This window comes from Phasianus colchicus, chromosome 38, assembly GCF_987193195.1.
Source record: "Phasianus colchicus chromosome 38, bPhaCol1.hap1.1, whole genome shotgun sequence".
NCBI classification, from domain to species: domain Eukaryota; kingdom Metazoa; phylum Chordata; class Aves; order Galliformes; family Phasianidae; genus Phasianus; species Phasianus colchicus.
Window position 1 is genome coordinate 464,431 of NC_143473.1, and position 23,938 is coordinate 488,368.

Consider the following 23,938-nt stretch of genomic DNA (forward strand, 5'->3'; position numbering starts at 1 on the left):
CGCCCCGAAGCCTGGCCAGGGCTCAAGGGGAACAAAAGGCGTCGTGCTGTCAATCTTGCTGTAGCACGGGCCTCTTTGGCAAGACTGTCTGCCCAGCCCCCCCGCGTCGGGCTTCGTCGGGTAACGAACTCAGCAGCAAAGCTGCCCTCGGCTCCTCGGGGAGAGCCCGCCGTCGTCACGGAAACGCAGCGTGACAGCACGCAGGTCCCAGCAGCCCGGCTGATGTCACCGGCGCCGTGACTTCCTCTGCCTGCCCTGGAGCCGCAGCCCGAGAGCTTTCCGGCCCCCGGCCTCCCTCTCCCTGGTCAGCGCCAGCGCCGCCAGCTTTCTTCTCGGACAGACGTGAATACAGAAAACGGCAGTCGAGTCCTCCGCCTGCGGGGCAGCGGCTCAGCACGGCGCTGCTGACCGTTCGAGCCGAGCCGAGCCGGAACCGAAGGCGGCCGCCCGACTCTGCCGGGCTCCGACGCGTCTCGATCGGCGGGGTCGGTCCCTCTCTTTCGGGGCTGCCCGGCTCGGCCAGGAGCCGCTCCCGGACACCGGGCGTCCCGCCGCTCGCAGTCAGCCGCCGGTTCTCAGCCGGCGGCGCCCCGCCGCGACGCCGACTCCGGAGGACGGCTCCGTTCTGACGCGGGACGGACGGGGCCCCGAGGCGCGGGGCGGGCGGCGGCGGGGACGCGGGGCGGCGGAGCGCCGCTTTCCCGGCACGGAATCCCGCGGCCGCCATTGGCGGAGAGCCCGCGCTCGGCCCCGCCTCTCCCGCTCTCCTATTGGTCGGCCCGCGGAACGGGGCGGGCGCTCCCGGCGGGGTCGTTTGCGCCCGCGGTCGCGCCGTCATTGCGTCATCATCGCGCGTGTCCCGCGTGGCCCCGGCCCGGCTGCCCGCGGCGCTGCCTCGCTCCGCGCGCCCGCTCCGCTTCCGGGGCCCCGGGGCCCGCGCCCCCCGATCCTTTTCCTCCGCGCGGCCTTCCAGCCGCTCTGCCCCCGGCCTGCAGAGATGCCTCGGGTCGTCGTGACCGAAGTGCGGGACCGGCGCGTGGCGGTGTTGAACGTCGTTCCGTTGGCATCAGCCGTCGGTCAGCCCGTCCAGAGCCCTGTGCGGGGCCTTCGTTTCCTCAGGCGGATAACGGGAGGATGCCGGAGCCGAGGGGCGGTGGGAGGGAGGCGGGGACGGGAGCATCCTGCCGTGCCGCCAGCAGCCCGGGGGCCGCGTGCTGCGGGTGCCGGCACGAAGCTCCGCCGTCCGTCAGCACGGGAGCTGCGGTTCTGGTGCAGCAGCAGGAGCTCAGCGCAGCCCTGCAGAGAGCGGTCCGGCGGCACGGGAAGAAGATGACGGCCTGGAGCGCGAGTGCCTCAGCAGTGTCTGCAGCCTGCGAGGAGCCGAGCCGGGCTGGGGAGAGGAAGGTGTGGGAGTCCCGGGGAGGGACGCGCGATGGCAGCGTTATTGGCAGGATCAGCTGCTTCCTCCACCGCTCCCGACGCCGAGCACTGGTTTCCTTTGAGAAGCAGCCCACTGTCACATCTGTGGGGTTCCGCAGGACACACAGGCATGGGGTAAGTTTAGGTTGGATATCAGGACAAACTTCTGTGCAGAACTTCTACAGCCGTGGGTGGGATCCCCCTGAGCTCCCCTTCTCCAGGCTGAGCAGCCCCCTCTCTCTCAGCCTCTTGTCATGGCAGAGGTGTTCCAGTCCCTTCACCATCTTGGTAGCCCTGCGTTGGACTCTTTCCAGCATGTCCAGCTGTCTCCTGTACTGGGAGCCCAGAGCTGGACGCTGTTCTCCAGCTGCAGCCTCCCCAGTGCTGAGCAGAGCAAAAGGAATGGTGCAGAATACTGGTCCTTACCTGCTACAAGAGAAGTCAGGACTAGGGCTATGATGGGAGCGCATTGCTTTATGATTGACGTGGAGAACTGCTAGGAAGAAGGCCTGGTGGGCCTGAACACAGATGCCGGGTGGTCCAGCTTTTGTTTCACTGGAAACGCGGTACTCCGTGGGCAGCAGTATGGAGATATGTTCTCCATGCAGTTGTGCCCCCGTGGCTTCTTTCTGATATGCTTGGGAAGTCCCACTAGAACAGGCTGCCGTGTGAGACAGAAGTGAGAGAGAAGCATCAGTTGTGTGGGTGGAGTTTTACTATCTCTGTGTTCACATCTTTTATGTTTGTCTTCTTTTTTTTTTCCAGTTCAACTCTGCGTGCGTCGGTCTGCCTTTGCTAAATCCTTTTCTTGTGGCCTTAGGCAACAATCGAGGGGGTCTCAAGTTTCAGCGCTGAGCAAGAAGCGCAGGCTCTCAGGAAGGCCATGAAGGGCTTTGCTAAGTTGATCTCCCTCCATGGTCAACTTTTATTTTTTCCCCAGCACTGCGAATGGCTGCTCTGGTGGTTTGATAGAGGGAAGCATAGCTGCTTGCACTGCTCTGCTGCACAACTGCCCTAAAAATTGTTGGAAAGCGGAAACAGAACTGCCCTTCGTGTCCCAAAATGCAGCTGCTCTGGTGGCGTGGGTCCTGGCAGCTTTGTGTGCATCGATGTAGTCCTGGAGCTGTTGAGAGCCGGCTGTGTGAGGGACTGGAGGTGGCACAAGACCAGAGGGCACTTCTGATCCTTGTGCAAGCATCCTGACTAGCTTCCATTTGTTTCTTGCAGGCACGGATGAAGATGCCATCACTGACGTCTTGACCAAACTAAATGTTTCCCAGCGTCAGCAAGTTCTGATCACCTCTAAGAGCACTACTGGCAGGGTGGGTGGTCTGCAGAGATGCACGAACGTGGTTGTGTCACTTGGGCGCAAAGTGAAAAACGACCCAATCTCTACAAGAGAAAGGTCGGCAGAGACTTCACCTGACCAAGGTTGTTTTGTTCTTGTTCAGTTCAGAGCAGTTGTTGATGCAAGGAGGGTTGGAGCCTGAAGAGGAGTGCTGAACAGCTCAGTTCCTCTGTCCTCAAAGGCCGTCCCTTCTGCCAACTCCTTTCTCCTCTTTGCCTTCTAGGATTTGATTGATGACTTGAAGTCGGAGCTGAGTGGGAATTTTGAGAGGGTGATCATTGGGGTGATGACTCCCACCACCATGTATGACGTGCACGAACTAAGGAGGGCTGTGAAGGTTTGGAAATCTTCCTTTTGTATTGCTTAAGTTCTGGCCAAGGACTTACTGCTTTGTTATGCATGTCTTCTCTCTCTTAAAGAAACCTAGTTGCACGTCACAAGCAGGTGCTGGTATCTTAAGTCTTGCCTTGGTGATTCCCTAGGGAGCAGGAGCAGATGAAGGTTGCCCAATGGAAATTCTGGCTTCTCGCACCAATGGAGAGATTTGTCGCATTAATGAGAACTACAAGCTTCGTAAGGAGTGCAAAAGGCTCTCTTGTCAGTTTCTTCCTGTCTGCGCTTCTTAATTGGAGGCTGTAGCACTAATGATGATGGCTGGAGTGCTGCAGTGCTGCTGGGAGGCCTGGGCACAGTTCTGTACTTAGCTAGGTTACAGCTGGCAAATGTTGTGGGCAGCACCCAGGTGGTGGCCCTGCTCCTAACGGGTGCTGTGTGTGTGTTCTTGCTGGAATATGGCTGCTCCCTTGAGGATGGCATCGTATCTGACACATCTCCCATGTTTCGAAGGGTCCTCGTGTCCCTCGCAACGGTGAGCCAAGCTGAGGGGAGAAGGGGGTGAATGTTCAGAGCTGTGGGCACAGCTCTGCACTCAGTGGTGAGGAGCTCCAGGCTGGCTTTTTCTCACCCTGTGTGTCCCATGACCTGCTCCTCAAACCCAGCCTCTCCGGGGAGGGAACTCTGACTCTGGGTGTGCATGAGTGCTGTGGGCTCTTCTTTAAATGTCCCAGTAAAGTGGGTTGCTGCTCGTTTCAGAAGGAAGCCCAAAGTACATCTGAGCTGCGTTTCATTTGTAAGCTAGTGTTCCCTTTGAAGGACTCCATTATCCATCCCCAGCAGCTTTTCATGAACGGGGAATTCTCAGGAGTTGCTTCCAGTAGATGCTCTGGTGAACTGAGTCTTCTATCCTTGTGTCTTTGCAGGGAAACAGAGATGAAGGAATGTATGTGGATGATGCCCATGCTCAGCAAGATGCTCAGGTGCGTAGTAATGTGCTTCCCAATCTATTCTTGTGCAGGTGATGCGTGGTGAAGAGAAGCCAGCCTGTGAAATGGAAATAATGCTTTTAGCCTTGTTTGCAAGTCTCTAATGAGAGGTCTCTCGACAGGCTGGCTACTTGGCAGGGGCAATGAGATTTTGGCTGTGGGTTGCCGTGCCTGGTAGGTGCTTGTTGGAAAATATCCGTGATCTAGACAAGTACGCGCCAGCAGTGCTCTAGCTGCAAGGGATTTAAGATCTCCTGTACGCCCAGTCTTCTCCATGAGCCTTACTTTGTCACCCCTAATGTCTTGAAGTGCCTGTACGAAGCGGGGGAGAAGAAGTGGGGAACAGATGAGGTGCAGTTTATGTCCATCCTCTGTACACGGAACAGGTATCACCTAGTGAGAGGTAGGACCCCTGCACAGTGTCCTGGGTTTTTCTTTCCTTCCTTGTTTGTGTGTGATGCTTTTGTAGGAGCTCTGTAGCTGTCCAGTAGATGTGAACTCTTCTGAGGCAGCAGGTGTCCTAGAGAGAGCCGCATTGCATCCATTCCATTCTGGCTGTTTTATTCCCTCCTGAGACTGAAAGGGACTTGAGAAACCTAAGTCCAACTGGCTGCAGCTCCAGCATGGAAAGCAGAGATCATGAAGTGTGACTGCCATTGGGGCAGGGGGGAGAGAAGCTAAGAAACTTGATTGGCAGCACAAAGCAGCAGGTCTTGAAAATGGTACTAGCTGTGGTAGGCCAATTCGCAAGACTGTTAGCAGTGAAAATGAATTATTTCTGTGGGGCGATCCTGATTTAGCTGAGAGTGCTGCAGGGATGAAAGAATGTTCATGCAGTATACGAGGAGCTTGTTGCAAAGCGGTCCTTTGAATCTCTGTGACTTTCTGCCATAGTTTTTGATGGTACAGAGGCATTGCTAACAAGGACATAACAGCATTAAATCTGAGATGGTAGGCAGTTATTCAATAGATTGTTTAGTTCTTGTTCGGCCTGTGCTTTTTGTTGTTGTCTGTCTGCTATTCAGCTCAGAATACAGAACTATTGTATTTCTCATAAATGCTTAGCACTCAAATATGGAAGTGCTTCACAGGCATTAATTTTTGTACCTAACAAGTTTTACTATGAAGCCACGAGTGTCTTCATCATTATTTAGCACAATAATTGCAGCAGTACAAACAACCAACCTTATAAAAAATATTACATGCATTATTTTTTTTTAGCTCATCAAGGAAAGGGTTCTGTGAATCTTTACCTACACCTAGATCTACTGTGCAGTATACAAGATGGATACTCATCTGAAATATCTAGTGCTGTATCTATATGCAAAGTGTCAACCTAAATTTTTGGCTTTACAAAATTTTGATGACTATATTTTGCAGTAGATATATTTACAGCCTAGTTGTTTCTTCATTTCTTTTTATTTCCAGTACTTGAATGTATTATAGGATTCTATGTGGGTTTATTTGTGTGGCAAAGATCACCTTTCTTTGTTTACTGCTCCAAGATACTCGTTTTATTGAAAATTACTCATGAAGACTTATGATGTTTCTCTGAAAATGCTGAAAATAACTAAATGGCAATCTTTAACATTTACCATTAGAAAACAAATGGTTTGTGCATGAGATGAAAAGACAATAAAATCTGTTATGTTAACAGATAGGTATCATTTACTTTTAAGCAGAGTACTATGAAATCTTTTACCAAGAGGTACAAAATTACAAAAGAAGCACTGAATTTACTTCAGTCATTTTTAAATTTTACTTGAGAGTCTGTCACGGAGTTATCTAGATCAACGTGTGCCCTCGACAGGGGGCAGCAAGCCCATAGGCCCCCTGGCCCAAAAACAGGACGGAAAAGGGGGAAGGGAAGGGAGATGGGAGCTGGGCCCAGAAACCAGAACAGCAGCAACAATCTAAGGAGGAAAACTTAATTTTACTAAACATGATATCGGAATGCAAGATAACACAATATAATATAATTGAAATTGAGGCTAATAAATCAAATAAGAGAGAGAGAGTGTCCGAAACTAAAAGGCCTACTTTGAACTGAAGGCACACGGTTGGGGAGCAGACCCACACACTGCTAGGCAGTGAGCAAGAGAGCCAGAGAGCAAGATCCCATGACTCCCTCCCATGGCTTATCTTCCTCTCTGAACATGAAGTCCCCTGGGATGTGTAGTTCTTCCTTTCTTCTGAGAACCAGGCATCCAGAAAGTTGTCAGTCCACGGAACTGGAGTATTAACTCTTTAATTACCCGTGCTTTACATGATGTTTGGTGTGGAATACCGATAACAAAATTATAAAACCATGACAGAGTACTGTGTTTTGTACTTTTTTGACTTCCAAAGTCAAAAAAGAGCTGATTTTGCTGTGGGAGGTAACTACGGTTAGGAGAGAAACTGTGTGCTCATTTTCCAGAAGGTAGTACATAAAAAATAAAGAAAGATCTTTGTATTCCTGGAAATTTGAGAAATTGGAGGGTCTGCTGTAGGAAATAGGATATATCAGTGTTTCTGTTTACAAGACAGTGACTGCTGTTTGTAATCTGTTAGAGGATGGGTATCTTGTCACAGAACAACCCTTTTGGACATCTTTATAAATGTTTTAGTAACTGAGCAATGGATCAGTGATGCAAAATACTTTCTTATCTAGCAGCAGCTCTTATCTGAATTTACTGTATCTATTGTGGAGAAAGCCCGAGGTTCCAGTGCTACAGTGTTTGTGTTGTGAGCACTACAAAACTTTTTAAAACCACTGTTCATTTGCTCAGTATCAAAGAAAACATTTTAACCAAACTTAAGTGCTAACTAGTCACTCGGAGGTCTTCACTACCTAAAATTTTCCTTCATAACAGAATCTTTACAGTGTATGAGATAGAAATAATAAAATAATTTTCTTATTCTTTCCCTTGGGCATTTCCTGGAAACACAAACTCTGATAGTGTGGTCCGACATGATTTGCAACACCCAGTCATTGCTCGCTATGTACGTATAGTTCCTTTAGATTGGAATGGAGAAGGCCAAATTGGGTTAAGAATTGAGGTCTACGGCTGCTCCTACTGTAAGTTTTTCCATTATATTCCTTTAAAAAAAAAAAAAAAATCAAAATAGAAACTGTCTTTGAATTTCAGATTAAATCTGAATCTCAAGTGCTTTTTGCTAAAATGCATGAAGATATTCCAGGATTACTAATTGTAATAACTGGAGCTTAATTTAATATTTACTGTATCCTTTATTCTGAGTTTCTAGTTAGCTCTTCTATAGGAAATACAGCATTAGAATTAGTAAGAGTGCTTTGAAATCACTACTTTTGATCTTCAAAATTGTTTTTGCAGAAGACTTGAATAGACCAGTTGAGGAAAAGATAGCATTCAGATACATTTCATGCTGGGTCTTGAGAGGGAAACAAGACATAATTCATTGCCTGATGACAAAGATAAAAATAAAACAAGTAAAAATTCAATTGAAGAAGCTCACCTTGTCTAAATATGACATGTTTTTTGGAGATTTTTCCTTTAATATTTGAGTATAACTTTAGAATCTCTTCTAAAAAAAAAAAACGAGATGAGCAATGGTGCAAGTGGTTAAGAGCACAACAGATCAAGTTTTAAGAAAAGCAAGTGTAGTTTCTAAATACCATTCCTTGAATTTGATCCTGTGGGTGCTTACGTGAAGTCCACATGCCTGCAAACTGTAAATGTCTGATGTCCTATTTCTATGCAAATTTAGTACAGTATTCTTGTAGGTGTTTTAGGGGAAATAAATACTTGAGATTTATCTTAAAAAATAAAAAAATAAAAAATAAAAAATGTTAGAACAAGTTAAGAAGCACCTATCTTGAAGACTCTTCCATTGACATCAAGTGATTTAAGGCCTATTGAAACACTTTGTCATGGTAACTAGCAATTATGTTAATTAACTAGCAAAAATATCTTGTGATTTCTGTTGTTTTGACTTGGCTATGTGCTTTCATTAAACACTATTGAGAATCACATTCTGGTATTATTTTTCCTATTTCCATGCAAAGAATTAAAGCCTCATTTTAAAATTTAGATTAAACTTAGATAATTTTTTAACAGCTGAAATAACTTAGCTGAAAAATCAAATCAAACTTGCTGCGGTGTTGGTAGGGCTGTGCTGGGGGAATTCATGGGTGTTGGATACGTTTGTAAGAAAACACATTGTATTTGTTATCTGAGGAACTGTAGGTTATCCTACAACAAGTTGGTTCTTGTTCAAAAAGGTAGTGATCATCTGAAGTATTAGGTAGCACTGTGTACAAGGCTCTTAATGAACCAAATTTGCCATCACTCTACTAAAATATTTTATATGCTGTTTTAAGTGTAGCCAACACTATAACATGGTTGATTTCACATCATGATTACATTTTTTTACATTTAAGTATATCTACTTTGAATACAAATACAAGTATATGGAGACAGAAACCAACTTTTTTTTTTTTTAATCCAACACTTTTTTAAACAACAACAAAAAAAATATTTTTAAGTTGTAGGGTTTTTTTTGTTTTTTTTTGTTTTTTGTTTTTTTTTAGCCAAAAATATTTACACGCAAAAGGTTTTAGGTTTTTGTTTTGTTTCCTTTTTTTTTTTTTTTTTAATTAAATTGATATCTAATGCACTGTAAGCACGTTACAAGATGAATTTGGAGTCTGAAACTAAATGTGAGGAAAAGCATAGTTGGCTAACAAAATTATTTCTGTCACTGGATGAAAAGTTGTCTGCTTGAAAGACTGCATATTTCTGGAGAAAAATAAAACACATCTATCAAGGAAATAATGAATCAACTAAAAAAATACTGATAAAATTTGTCTTCACAGACAACTGAAGTAAGAAACCTAACCTTTTGTTTTCCTCGAAGAGAAGCATTGAACTGCTAGTATTATAAGTTATTTCAGTATTTTGTTAATGACATTAATAATAATGTTTTACATTTATATGTCTATAGGAACTTTTTTTTTTTTCTCCTCCCAAACAAACAAAACAAAGAAACAAAAAAAACCTCTCCTAAAATACTGTGTAGATTTTAGAAGCAGGAATCAGGCTGTCCTTGAGTCAGTATGCTGAAACCAGTAGACAGCAGCAGCGCAGTTGAGAAGAAAAGTTCACTGTCTTATGACTTCTTGGAAAAACGGAATAATGTTTGAGAGTTCCAAACTTGTTTTCAAATGCATTATTTGGAGCAACTTATGTAAAGTTACATTGTTCCATAGATACAGAATTCAGCAGGAGCAAAGTTTTTAGCCCTATAATTAGTATTGTATGTTGAAGCATTGTCATTAACCAGTGAGATTTGCAGATTAATCCTGCTGTCAGTGAAGAAACTGACTGTATAGATAAGTAGCAATTTTTTAAGCCTGATTAAAACATGGGCATCTAATCCAATTTGTGAAAATTTTTGAAACAGTACCTAAAGCAAAAGGTTGCTTAATACCTTACAATCATATATTTTTCTTCAAGTTTGTAGGTTTATATTGAATGCAGTCTTTTATTTAGAGAATATTTGAGAACATATTTCAGATGTAGAACTTGCACATTTTCTCATAGTAAAGGTTTAATTGGAAAGTCATAAACTTAGTGCTTAAAAAAATATTTCATTGCACAATACAGCAATCTGGTTATTAGTCTCAGAGTATTAAGAACTCTCATTAAACCACATATTGAAATACGTGGTCATTAATTGCCATATTGATTTGTTCTTATTTTTCTTGAGTATGCTGATAAAATACACATTATTTTTTGTGTGTCAGAAATGGAAACCACATTCTTCCTTGCACAGCAATGTGAATTAAAAAAAAGGTTCAACTTTAAAAGAGAATTAGAGATGACATCTATTCCCTAGAGAAGTTTGTAAAATTACAAAATATTTCCTTTCAAGGTGCTCTTATTCATTTAATTATTTGCTTGCCTTCTTGCTTTGAGATTTTTCTATGTTTGAAACTGCAGATGAGATCTGTGACGTTACTTTCTAATAGATCTCTTGGAAGTCACAAAAATAAATAAATAAATAAATAAATAAATAAATAAATAAATAAATAAATAAATTAAAGGCTCCCTCTACAGTAAGATTGAAAATGTTCTTTACATTTCTCTCTGTGAATAAGTGCTGATGTCAAATTTAGAAAAGATTTTAACTGTGTGGGAAGAGAAGCAAACAAAATATTTAACATTAAAAAAAAATATACTGTAGTCAACGGGAGTTGTAGCTTTCATTTTAAAATCATAGAATGACTTATGTTGGAAGGGATTTTAAATATCATGTAGTTCCAATGCCCTCACATGAACATAGTTATCAACCACTAGATCAGGTTGCCCAGGGCCTGATCCAGACTGGCACTGAATGCCTCTAGGGAAAAAGCATCTGCATCTTCTCTGGGCAACCTTTTCCAGTCCTTTACCACAGTGAATAAAAAATTTCCTCCTATCATCTAACCTAAATCTCCTTTCTTTTAATTTAAAACCATTCTTGCCCGTTCTCATTAGTAGACCATGAAAAAAGTTGGTTTTCTGCCAGTTCATAAACTCCTCTGAAGTATTGGAAGGTCACAATGAGGTCTCCCCAGAAAAACAATCCTCCTCTCCAGTATAAACAAGCCCAACTTCCTGAACCTCACGGGAGAGGTGCTCCAGCCCTCTGATCATCTTTGTGGCTGCCCTCTGGACTGATTCCAACAGCTCCACATCTTCATTGTCTTCAGGGCCTAAGACCTGGGCACAGTATTTCAGGTGTGACTTCACAAAAACAGAACTGAGGGGGACAACTTCTTCCTGTTACCCAGTTGGCTGCCCTTCTTTTGAGGCAGTCCAGTATACTGTTGGCCTTCCAAATTGCAAGTGCACAATGCTGGCTCACATCCAGCTCTTTATCCACTAGGACCCCCAAGTTCTACTTGACAGAGCTGCTCTCATTGAGTACTTCTCCCAGTCTGTTCACATATCTGAGATTGCTCCAACCCAAGTGGCAACACCTTACATTTTGGTTTGATGAATCTCATTTGATTTTACATGAGCCCGCTTTTCAAGCTGTTCCAGGCGATTACAGATATGTAGTGAAGCTGTGCAGAGAGAAAATTAGAAAAACCAAAGCCCAGTTAGAACTGAGCTTGGTCATTAAGATAAAAGACAACAATAAATATTTCTATAAATATATCAACAGCAAGAGGAGGGCTAGAGAGAACCTCCATGACTTGTTGGACACCGAGGGCAACATGGTGACCAAGGATCAGGATAAAGCTGAGGTATTAAGTGCTTTCTTTGCCTCAGTCTTTAATAGTAAGACTTGTTACTCCGTGGGAACACAGCCTCCTGCACTGGTAGATAGGGATGGGGAACAGAATAGGCCCTGCATAATCCATGATGAGATGGTTTTGGACTTGCTCCAGAAGCTGAATGCTCAAAAGTCCATGGAGTCAGATGGATTGCATCTAGAGTGCTGAAGGAGTTAGTGGATGTGGTTTCCAAGCCACTCTTCATCATCCTTCAGCAGTCCTGGCTAACCGGGGATGTCTCAGTGGACTGGAGACTGGCAAATGTGACACCCATCTTCAAAAAGGACGGAAAGATGATCCTGGTAGCTCCAGGTCTATCAGTCTCGCCTCAGTACCAGGGAAGATTATGGAACAGATAATCTCAGGAGACATAATGGACCAATTAAAAGTCAACCAAGGGATCAGGCCTAGTAAGTATGGGTTTACAAATGGTAGATCATGTTTGGCAAACCTGATTTCATTCTATGACAAGGTGAGCCATTTAGTGGATGAAGGTAAGGCTGTCGATGTGATCTACCCGGACTTCAGTAAAGACTTTGACACTGTCCCTCACAACATTCTCATGGAGAAGGTGGCTGCCCATAGCTTGAATAGATGTATGCTCTGCTGGGTGAAACACTGGCTGGATGGCCAAGCCCAAAGAATTGTGATCAATGGAGTTGAATGTAGTTGGCGGCTGGTCATGAGCAGTGTTCCCCAGGGTTCAGTACAGGGGCCGCTTCTATTTAACATCTTTATTAACAATCTTGATGAGGGGATTGAGTGCACCCTCAGTAAGTTTGCAGTCGACACCAAATTGAGAGGGAGTGTTGATCTGCCAGAGGGGAGAAAGGTGCTACAGAAGGTCCTGGATAGACTGGATTGATGGGCCAAGGTGAACCGTGTGAGATTCAATAGCGTCAAGTGTCAGGTCCTGCATTTTGGTCACAACAACCCCAGGCAACCCTATAGGCTTGGGAAGGAGTGGCTGAAAAGTTGCCTGTCAGAAAGGGACCCTGGTATATTGATGGACAGTCAGCTGAATACGAGCCAGCAGTGTGCCCAGGTGGCCAAGAAGGCCAGTGGCATCCTGGCTTGGATCAGGAATGGTGTGGTGAGCAGGACTAGGGAAGTAATTTGGCCCCTGTACTCAGCACTGGTGAGGCCTCACCTCGAGTACTGTGTTCAGTTTTGGGCACCTCAATACAGAAAGGACATGGGGTGCGAGCAGGTCCAAAGAAGGGCTGCAAGGCTTGTGAAGGGCTTGGAAAATGTGCCGTATGAGGAGCGACTGAAGGAATTGGGCTGTTTAGTCTGGGGAAAAGGAGTCTGAAGAGAGACCTTATTACTCTCTTCCAGTACCTGACAGGTGCTTACAGCAAGTGCAGGGTTGGTTTCTTCTCACTGGTGACAGGATGACGGAAAATGGTCTCAAGTTGTGCCAGAGTAAGTTTAAGCTGGATATCAGGAAAAGCTTCTTTACAGAAAGGGTTGTTAAGCACTGGAATAGGCTCCCCAGAGGCAGGGTTGAGTCACCTTTCCTGAATGTGTTTAAAAACCATTTGTTTACTGTGCTCAGAGACATTATTTAGCAGAGGGTTGTTAGAATTAGGGTAAGTTTGGTTAGGTTGTGGTTGGACTTGATGGTCTCTGAGGTCTTTTCCAACCTGAGCACTTCTATGGTCAGGCATAGTCTATCCTTGATGAAGCTGTGTTGGCATTCTTGAATCACCCCCCTCCCCTTTCTTGCACATGCCTTAGAGTAGATTCATGGAGGTTCTGCTCTGTGATCTTCCCTGGCACAGGTAAGGCTCACTGGTCGATAGTCTCCCAGATTTTCCTTTCTCCCTTTATTAAAAATGGGAGTGATGATTCCTTTTTCCACTTGCCAGGACCTTCACCTGACAGCCATGAATATTCAGAAATGATTTAGAGTAGCTTGGCAACCACATCAGTCAGTTAGTTCAGGACTCTGAGATACATGTTGTCCAGCTCCAGAGACTTGTCCATATTTAGTGTCATAAGGCAGTGTCAGACTTGCTCTTTTCTGACAGTATAGGAGGCATTTTGCCCCCCATCCCCTTTGTAGAGTTTCAGGTACATATAATATATTTAATACACTCAAAAGAGGAGAAAGGATCTTTACATTTGCAGTGACATAATTTATCAGAAAGCAAGCCATAGGAAAAATTTATCAAAAAGCAAGTCATAGGAAAGAAAGTAATGTTACAGAAGGCAAAGTATCCACTGAATTCATTAATGCAAAGCTGATGGAATATTTATATTCAAGCTCTTTTTGAGACAGAGAGTAAAGAGACATGATAGATAGATGTCTCTCGTCATGTTCCCATTTATGAATTTTTTAGACAATCAGCAAATTCAAGGCATCTGGAGCCTATGACAACTACAATATATATTGTATTTTATCACTGATTTTTGAAGTTCATAATAAGCTCCTGCAGAATCATTGCCATACGAATAGTTCCTTCAATCACAATACTGCAGCAGATTAATGCATACAAAACAAACAAACAAACAAACAAACAAACAACAACAAAAAAAACAGTAGCATTCCTATTGAACAGTCTTCGACAGCACTTTTTAAGATAATCTTCTGAGGACTTCTGGGTGCTGAAATCTTATGGCATGAGTGGAATGGAGTCACTGATACCTTTGCTCATGAACTAGTTCTATCTTGCTATGTCAAATGTTACTGTTAGAGTATTCTGATGTATGACTGATTTCTTTTTAAGGAAGGAGAGAAAAGAAGAAAAATAAACAAGTCAGACCTTATCATTTTATGAAGAAATGAACATTTTTTTATGGAGATTATTTACTCCTTAGATAGTACAGTGAACAAAATCTTGGTCATGTGAATATTTACAAGAGAAAAAAAAATTAGACTTGGAGATGCTGTTAAGGCTTAAGCCATAAGTATTTGAAAGGAATATTTACAATAACTGTTTTGAAAATATTGAAGTGCTAAAAATTAGAGCTTGAACAGATTTTGACAAGTTAATCCTATTTGCCTGTAGTGACTTTAAGTGAAACCATTGTTCCTCTTCACTATTAATTCCACATTCATCAGCTGTATTCATCATTAGAAAAATTTCTGTGATACTTGTAATTTCCTTTGCCATTGTCATGCTATTGCTACCAACTATTCATATCTCCATCACTCTCTCCTATGGTTGCCATATGTACTTCACAGAAACTCCATTCTCTCCAAAACTATATATTACATCAAAATATCACAGGGAATATTTAAAGTAGATAAGAAAGCCACTATTTAACTTGTGTGGAACCTAACCAATTTTCTTTTGTCCAGTGCCACTAGATAGATATACTGGACATTTTGTTTCATCAGCCTATGCTCACAAACAGACAAACCTTCACGATCAAAAAACTGATGAAGTGTCTTGATGGCCACTGGAACTCCCTATGCTGAATGAACTATATGTCCATATGTATGTAAACATATGAATACATATTTATTCTTTTACACTTTTTTTTTCCACCTAAATTGTGAAGATACTTATGTGGTCTCATAATCCATGTAAATGGTTCTTTGCCAACCTCTCATAATATTTTATTACTCATAATAATAATGTTCACTAAACTGTCTTAATGAAAAGATGGACTTCTATGACCATAGAAGTGATGGAACTGCATAAAAATATTAAATGATAGATAGGAAGAAACATTTTGAAGCATATGTTTTGTCTAATCATGTTCTCATATTTGTAGCAACTGTATTAAATCATTGTAATTAAAATTGTTTTTCATTTTGGAGAAAAAAAGAATCACAGATTTGAGAAAATTATCAGCAGTCACTGTAAACTTAGTAGCTTTGTTTGTGACAGTGAATAGAACACTTAAGAGTTATCCGAAGCATCCAACCCTCTTTTTCTCTGTTTCTCTTTAGATATTTTTATTCTGGATATTTCTACAATTTCTATGTAATTGATCTTCAGCCAGCATAGTCACAGTTCAACATCTGCAAGCATAGCTTGGTATTTACTTTTTCTGATATTACAGGTGCATGTCTCAGTACTTGTATTAAAACAATGGAGAGTGAGGGAAATGAACTGTGAAAGCATTTGAAGATCTCTTTGAAAACATGCTCTGTTTGAAAGCTTAATTCTTTTCTAATGTACTCTCTAGCATGTTTTTTTTTTTTCTTTTTTTTTTTCTTATTTGTTTTCACATAGAGGGGACTTCTTATCTTGAAGATCATAAAAAGTGGTGATTTTCCTCATTTGCTCCATGGTACTCCTCAAACAGTAGAGTTTTGCAGATTTAGGATCAAAAATAACTTTTTTTTTTTTTTTAATAAGTATTTAAAGTGTGGGTTGTTTACCTACTCCCCAGGAAGAAATAGTTGTGATTGTTTCTTTGCAAGTGTTTGTTATTCTGGTATGAAAGTAAGTGAGAACAGACTTCAGCTAATTTCTTATCTCTAGTGGTTAACAGTAATAGGTATGGGTCTATTTTGGTTCTGGCTGTCCAGCACAGGGCACCCCAGACACACACAGCAGCCCAGCAGGCCCTGTCATCAACTCAGCACCTTAGAATGGTACAATTTTTAAATGAAATATTAAAATTTAACATATATTTTTCATTCTTTTAACATATATTTAGTCTGATACAAAAAATGTTTTATTTTTGTATCAACTTCTTGAAACCACAGCAAATTGAGCAGTCCATTATTTTTAAATGTCTAGCTGTAGTGAAGTTACTGGTGGATATTCTCAGGCACCACAGGTTTGTGATCTGCAACAGCAATGTGTATCCCATACAAGTACATTTGTTATGCATCAGTGGAGGCATAATCAAAGTCAGATTTAAAAAAAATCTATTTTACATGCATACATATCCCACCAAAATGTTCAGTTGCATACTCAAACATTTTTCAATTACACTTGAACACTTTTTTAAATCATTCAGCATTTCCTTTAGAAGAGTATGTATTGCTAGTTCATTTTTAAAAGATTTTTTAAGGTTTTTTGATGGAATACTGTATAATCAATGAATGTACAGATGTTATAACAGAATCACTGAATGGCCAGGGTTGGAAGGGACCTCAAGGATTGTGGATCGCCAACCTCCCTGCACATGCAGGGCCACCAACCTCCCCATTTAATGCTAGACCAGGCTACCCAGGGCCTCATAAAATCTGGCCTTGAACACATTCAGAGATGGGGCATCCACAACCCCTCTAGGCAGCTGTTCCAGCACCTCACCACTCTCTCTGTAAAGAACTTCCCCCTGACATCCAACTTAAATCTTCCCTCCCTCAACTTCAAACCATTTCCCCTCGTCCTGCCATTATCTACCCTTTCAAAGAGTTGACTCCCCTCCTCTTTGTAGACTCTCTTTAGGTACCGGAATGCTGCTAAGAAGTCACCCTGCAGCCTTCTTTTCTCCAGGCTGAACAAGCCCAACTCCCTCAGCCTGTCCTCACAGGGGACGTGTTCCATCCCTCTGATCATCTTTGTGGCCCTCCTTCAGAAAAATTGATTTAGAAATACTAATTTTTTTTTTATGGGACACTTGGACTTTGTTTATCTTTTAGAACGTCACAATAAATTAAATAAGATTTAAATACATTCCCTTAAATATTTTCTTTGCTCTGAAAGTAATGCTTCCCATTTATCAAATTGTATCATCATAATCTTATATAATATAGTTTCCATTTAAATAGAATAAGTTCTAAGCTACAGAAGATTATTTTTCAATGTAGTCACCATGACTAGCTATGCATTTTTGGTGGTGATTGAAGAAGGGCTTGTATGCTGCGCGTATTGTTTAAAAAAAAAAAAAAAAAGCCTGGAGCAGCAGATTTGATCCACTATTACTGTCACCACTGCTGAAACACACCACCTAACACACTATGCTAACACTGACTGTTAAATCTCTGTGAATGTTCATCAAGTATTGAAGAATGTCAATGGATGCTGTTTTTTCCACATGGAGGAATTCAGTTATATCTTTGTTTCATGTGCACTTCTGTGTCAGATATAATTTTCACAGACTGCCACTATGCTGCCATCATGGCAACAAAATCTAGCGGGATACTGGTGGGAACGTTCAATCTCTACTGTTATACTACTGATATCTACCTCTGATATCATGGGCCAACAAAATAAAATAGAAGGCATTGCTTTCAGAGCAGCCTTTGCATGAGAAATCTATAAATCTTTCCTTTTCACATAAGTGCTTATGTAACTTCTAGATTAGAAAATTATTTTAATAAAGGAACCTCAAACTTTTAGAAGAATGTATGTAATTAGCAAGTTCTGAAAATAAATATTTTTTTTACATTATTAATTGTTTTCAGCATTTATTTTTCCGAACAGAACTTCATATTTCTGTATTGGTTGCTGGAAAAAGAATTATTGCTTAATTCCTTGCATGGTAACATCTCTATTTTTCTTTTTCAGAAACTTGAAGTAGTGGATTTTTAATTCTTTCAATATAAACATGTTCTTACTTCCTTTCTTCCTTCGTTTTCTCTCTCCTTGTTTTCTTTATTTCTCATGGTACATAGTTGCCCTTTTGGTTCTAAGTATATTGAACAACTTGAGAGAATAACTTTATAAAAAAAAGTTCTTTGTTACCTAAAAGATCGCATCCCTGGATGTGTTTAAAAACCATTTGGATGTGCTGCTCAGATAGATGATTTAGCAGAGGCTTGTTAGGGTAGTAAGGTTAGGTCGTTGGACTCAATGATCTTGAATGTCTTTTCCAACCTGAGTGATTCTATGATTCTATTTGTTTAGCCACAGCTGGCATTTATGTAGCATGCTTTTATTTACGGATGCTCTTGCTTAGTGATGCATGTATAAGTGTGTCTGTCCCCCCATCACTTTACCCCTGTGTACATTCTCTTCAGGTAGAGAGAAAAGCGGTGATTCTGTTTCCTATGAAGACTAAATTGCAAACAATCATACAGACTGTTACTGAACTAAAGAAAACTGAGTTAGTTGTGTTGTTTTTGGTGACACCAGTGTTGCCATGGTACCAGAGGATCTCAACGCACCCCTTTTGCTTGGGTACTTCTTATATTTTTTTCTATGCCTTGTATAGGTGCAGAAAATTGTACCATTGAACTGTCCACTGGACTAATGGGGTAAGTGGGACAGCTGTCCCTTCACCGCTGCTTCATAGCTTCTCTTCTTTGACTCGTTTTCTGAGGAAAGCCTCTGAACGGAATACAACTTGCAAGCATTGGTTGTTGGTTCTGTAGGTTAGATTCAGTGAAGCTTACTTATATCTGGTTAATCTGGGGAGGATTGAGATCCTCTGTATCTCTGTCACCTGTTCCACGTTTGAGTACCCTCACAGTGAGAGCCTTTTCATTCTACTAAGTGTCACCCTGGGTAGGGATACATTTCACTAGATGAGGTAAAAGGAGCAGTCCTTGAGAGCAGCCCTGCAGAGAAGGACCTGGGCGTCCTGATGGATGACAAACTTAACATGAGCCAGCAGTGCTCTTGCAGCTCAGAAAGCAAATGGTATACAGGGCTCCATCAGAAAAGGGGTGGTCAGCAGGGACAGGGAGGTGATTGTCCCTCTCCACTCTGCTCTTGTGGGGACCCATCTGGAGTACTGTGTCCAGATCTGGAGCCTCCAGTACAAGAAAGACAGAACTGATGGAGAGGGTCCAGAGGACGACCACAGAGATGATCATGGGACTGGAGCACCTTCCCTACCAAGATAGTCTGAGGGAGCTGGGCTTCTTCAGTCTGGAGAAAAGAAGGCTGCAGGGTGACCTCACTGCAGCCTTTCAGTACCTAAAGGGAGCCTACAAACTGGAGGGGAGTCATTTCTTTGAAAGAGTAGACAACAGCAGGACAAGGGAAAATGGGTTTAAGTTGAGAGAGGGAAGATTTAGGTTGGATGTCAGGGGGAAGTTCTTTACAGAGAGAGTGGTGAGGTGCTGGAACAGCTGCCAAGAGAGGTTGTGGATGCCCCATCCCTGGAGGTGTTCAAGGCCAGATTGGATGGGGCCCTGGGCAGCCTGGTCTAGCATTAAATGTGGAGGTTGGTGGCTGTGCACATGGCAGGGGGGTTGGAGATTCATGATCCTTGAGGTCCCTTCCAACCCTGGCCATCTGTGATTCTGCAATTTTTCTGGGAGGCAATTAAAGTTAACGTAAATACAGTTTTGCAGCTTACTGCTGTGCTTTCTGGAAACTTTTGCCTGGGTAGCTGTGCTCATCAGAGGTCATATTTCACTGCAGTCTGGCTGACATAAGTAAGCCAGAAAGGTAGGTAGTATATATCTCAAGTGAAGCAGCAAATGACAAATTCACCAAGAAGTTTAAAAAATCGCTGCACTGCCCAATAACTCAGTGTATTCTTCTATGTTTTAAATACATGAGAAGACAATGCATTCCTGGAGCATGCCTGAAAATCAGTAAAGATGTGCAAGTTGACAACACATTCTAGCAAATCACACTGCCATGGCTTAATACAGTATTTTCCTACAAATGATCTTTACTGCTTTTTTGCTGAAGGTTATTGATCCTTCCGAGAATTTTCACCAGCTTCAGTGGGTCCAGTGCTTCATAGTATAGCTTAAAAAAAAACAAACAGGACCTTCTCCCTGCCTATCTTCAAGCTCTGTTTCTTTGTAGGAAGGTTACTGAACCTCATGTGGCCTGTAGCTTCCCATACAGTAATCTTTTTTTGCTGCAGATTTTTAAGAGTGATCCTTATTCCCCTAGCATTAAAAACAGCATCTTTCTTTCACACAGCCACTTGATTGTGTTCTTAAAATGAGATAATGACAATTTCCACTCTTGAAGATATTTGAAGCTCTGGATACTTGAAGCTCTGGATGTACTTATGGGCAACCTGCTCTAGCTGATTCTGCTTGAGCTGGGGGATGGACGAGATGACCTCTAGAAGTCCTTCCAATCTCAACAATTTTGCAAGTTTCTGAAGATGAAATTATAGCTGAGGCAAATACAGTTCTCCCAATCCCCTACCAATCCTTTCCAACAAGTTTCTAATAATAATATATTGTTGATCTTCATTTTGATTTTACTTTCATGTTATCTCACACAAAGTGGGGGGACATAGGACAGGAAGTAAAAAAGAACAACATAAAAGGAATGATGAATATTTTCACAAAATTAAATTATGTGGCCTGCCATATCTGAAGAAAAAGAAGGATATAAGTTCTTTTGAGAATTGCGGTTTAACTTGTCACGTAGCTAAACATCACACAGCCATTCACTCTCTCCAGACTCCCCCTTTCCATCCCAGATGGAATGAGGGAGAGAATTGGGAAAAAAAAAAAAAAAACAAAACCAGGAATTGCAGGTTGAGATAAAAACTATACACTAAGAAAGAAGAGGAAAATGGGAAGAAATGCAACTATAAATATATAAATGCATACTTTATACAGCCACAGTGCAATTACTCTCTACCTACTGACCAATCCACAGCAATAAATACAACTCCCTGCTGACCTGTGGCCTGCCAGCAATGCAAGTTCTTACCCCATACCAACCAATGCCCAGCAACCCTCAAGGGGTGTCTGTCCCATGTCCTGGCCTTCCTCAATACTAGAGCACTTCTCCACCAGTCCAAGTCAATCTACATCCCCATCCCCCTTCAAACTTAGTTTACAGGTCTTTGGATGAGCCCTGCTAATTCCTGTTCCAGAACCCTTTTGCTACTGTGAAACAAACCTTTTCCATGTATTACTGTCAGGTCTGGTGTCTTATAAAACCAGCCATGATCAAAGAACTCAAAGCCCTGCCTATAGCATCAGTCTTGTAGCCAGGCATTTATGGACTGGATCCTTCTATTCCATCCCATGTCATCACCTGAAAACGAAGGGAGGGAAGAGAAAATAACTTGTGCCCCAGACCCTTTCACCAACTGTCCCAAGGCCTTGAAGACTTTCTTCATTCCCCTCAGACTATGGGATGCAGATTCCTCCCCATCTGTGGAAGATCAGCAGAGGGTAGTAGTCATGACCTTCTGCATGTCATATTTTATAGAATAACCCTTGGCCTAATTCTGGCCACCTGTCCTGGCTCCTCCCTCCCCTTGCAGTCATGCGTATAGTGGTGACTTCTTTTTCCCACTAAGTGGCCTGTCCTGGCTTGGCCATGGACATGCTCCCATGACTAAGCAAAAGCCAGGACATCTTTATTTCAGCTGAAACCAGAACAAGTGTTAAAAAGGACACAAAAGCATACCAAAAAAAAAAAAAAAAAAAAAAATTACCTAAATTTAAATTTAGAAAAAGTTTGGCTTTCTTGAGTTCCAAGGTGATATAGTCTCCTTGTTGTCCTTCTCCATGGAAAATTACACCTTCACTTTCAGAGGTCTTAAATTTCAGAGAGATGACATCTTTCAATGTTTTCATTTTCTTGTTCCTGAATCTGTATGGTAGCACTACGTGGCCATCAAAATTGATAACATCAGCCCCTAATGAAGAAAAAGAAAAAAAAAAAACATAACATTGTTTATGAGCGATTATATATTCCAGTAGCTATTGGAAAAAACAGATACGTTGTATGTAGATTGTATCTGAACAGAATAAAAACCTGTGCAAGTGCAGTATGCATTGCAAATATATTTTCTATTGACCAAGGATTATTCCTATAAAAAGTAGGAACGAGGAAGGGCATAAGTTTAATTCATAGGATGTAAAAAAGCAGCATCAGGAAAACAAATACTGCCACAGTACTAATTTTATTCTGACTTTTCTTAAATGTATTTGCTTTCCTATGCATTTTCTTAACTAGTTGACAACTTCTGAGTTATCATTAATTACTCATATTATGCCTCCTAAAATCAAATATATGCATCTGTGAAGACTGTAATCACTAAGACATGAAACTAAAAAAATTGTGTAGGAGTTTTAAAATATTTTTCCTTGCCTTGTTCAGTTGTATATATAGAAATGTTTGATAAAATTTAGCTTCAACTGGTCTTGAGAAGAAAAAATTCTATCATTTGGACCAAGCTTTTATCTAGGTTTGGTTTTATTCAAAATCAGGGAGGAAAACTGAGGGATGCAATGATTATCTTTTAAAGTTAATCCAATATTCATGTAAAAGTTGCATAATATACTACAAAATTTGATATATTCTTATTTTCATTTTTTTAAGAATGAGACAGAATTTTTCACAACTTTTTTTGGATGCACGGTCCAGAAGTAATAGCTACAGAATTTCATTTCAATGAACAGGCATACTTCTAGTGAGTTTTGAATCTTCTCTTTTAAAAACAGTTCAGTAAAAGACTGCAAACATATAGATCTTTAAAATTTTATAGATTTGTTTAATAAAACCCTTTAAAAGCCACTTAACCTGTGACCAGTAACTAGTGCCCTAGCTATTATTTCTATGAGTATTTCCTCCTCTCTATTCACAACTAATAATTTAAATTCTTTAAAAATAATTCTTTAAAATGTTGATCTTTTTAAAGAAAAGAGTCTTCCCCACTTATATTCTACGGAAGCGTCCACTGTTATTGGCACAACATGTTAGTATAATTCATTTCATGTTCTGAATTAAATAAAAAATAAAATTTATCATAAATTCTTCAATTACATCTTCCTTATTTTTGCCTGCTTCTATTGTGTGCCTATTTTCTTGTGTGACTGCTTGTAACTTTCTAAAAATCCTAACTAGTTTTTGTTATCATGGTGGAAAGTAACTTAAATCTTTCAGACCTTCTCAAAAACACACAAACAAAAACATTCCATTGTGCAGTTAGTGCAGCAGAATCTTAAAAAATTCCATTATAGCATTTTGTACATGATTAATATTACATATAAATGATTAATAAATTATATATATTTCAGTTCAAATTTAGGTAGTCAACATTATCCGCTATTATGTTAAAAAAGTTGCCTTTGTTTTTGGCAACATATGTCAGACATGCATTTTAAAAAATGCTTACTTTGAAGTAATTCTTGAAATATTATTTTTCATCCAGATTCAGTGAAGCGCCTAAAGAAATGTCTACAACCATGCCTAAATGTCTGGGAATTTAGGGGATACCAAAATGATCTGCTGAGTCAATTTTTACGAGTTCTGAGTCCTCAACTGCTATCAAGAGGCTGCTTATGTACAGCATCAATGTAGGCTTCTTTTCACATTCTATAATTTCCAGGAACATTTTTGCAGTGATAGAAAAGTTATCTGAGTGTCAGAGAAAAGCAAGCTTCATGATGTTTATTCTTTACTGAAAGTATGTACAAACAGAACCAATGTTTCATTCTATTTCATTGTCCAGTCACAAAATCCACAACACATCTTCTATTCAGTAACTAAACAACAGTCAGTTGAGATCAAGGCTCGCAGTTATGTTTATTAAGTGCCTCTCCATACATCCTTTCACCATTAAGCAAAGTGAGTTTTCTGATATACGCACCAACACATTATGTTTCTGTCCTTCAGGATTTTTCCAGCTAGACCAGGCATGTCCAACCCATGGACTGTGGGCAACATGCAATCTGGCGCAGCCTGTCAAGAGGCCCAGCCTCTGCCCCTCACCACCATGGTGATTAGTCTTCTTAACCTACCTGCCTGGTCTGGCCCTAGGTGCTCA

The 23,938-nt window shown here is 41.4% G+C and overlaps 1 protein-coding gene across 5 annotated transcripts; it reads left to right on the forward strand.

Annotated features, from left to right (window-relative positions):
* Window positions 1-868: 868 nt before the first annotated feature.
* On the forward strand, window positions 869-21,809 carry LOC149913353 (annexin A4-like). Of its 5 annotated transcripts, none has more exons than XM_090129916.1 (5): window positions 869-2,824; window positions 2,991-3,104; window positions 3,250-3,340; window positions 4,027-7,150; window positions 18,443-21,809. In XM_090129916.1, exons 1-4 carry the CDS (start codon window positions 2,759-2,761, stop codon window positions 4,038-4,040), a joined length of 285 nt encoding a protein of 94 aa, XP_089986042.1. In that variant the 5' UTR covers window positions 869-2,758; the 3' UTR covers window positions 4,041-7,150; window positions 18,443-21,809. The 5 variants fall into 5 exon arrangements, 2 of the variants coding, with proteins under 2 accessions (XP_089986042.1, XP_089986040.1); XM_090129914.1 differs by having other exon boundaries at window positions 869-1,554; window positions 2,360-2,824; window positions 3,250-7,150; XR_016461286.1 differs by having other exon boundaries at window positions 3,250-7,150; window positions 20,116-21,809.
* Window positions 21,810-23,938: the final 2,129 nt, after the last annotated feature.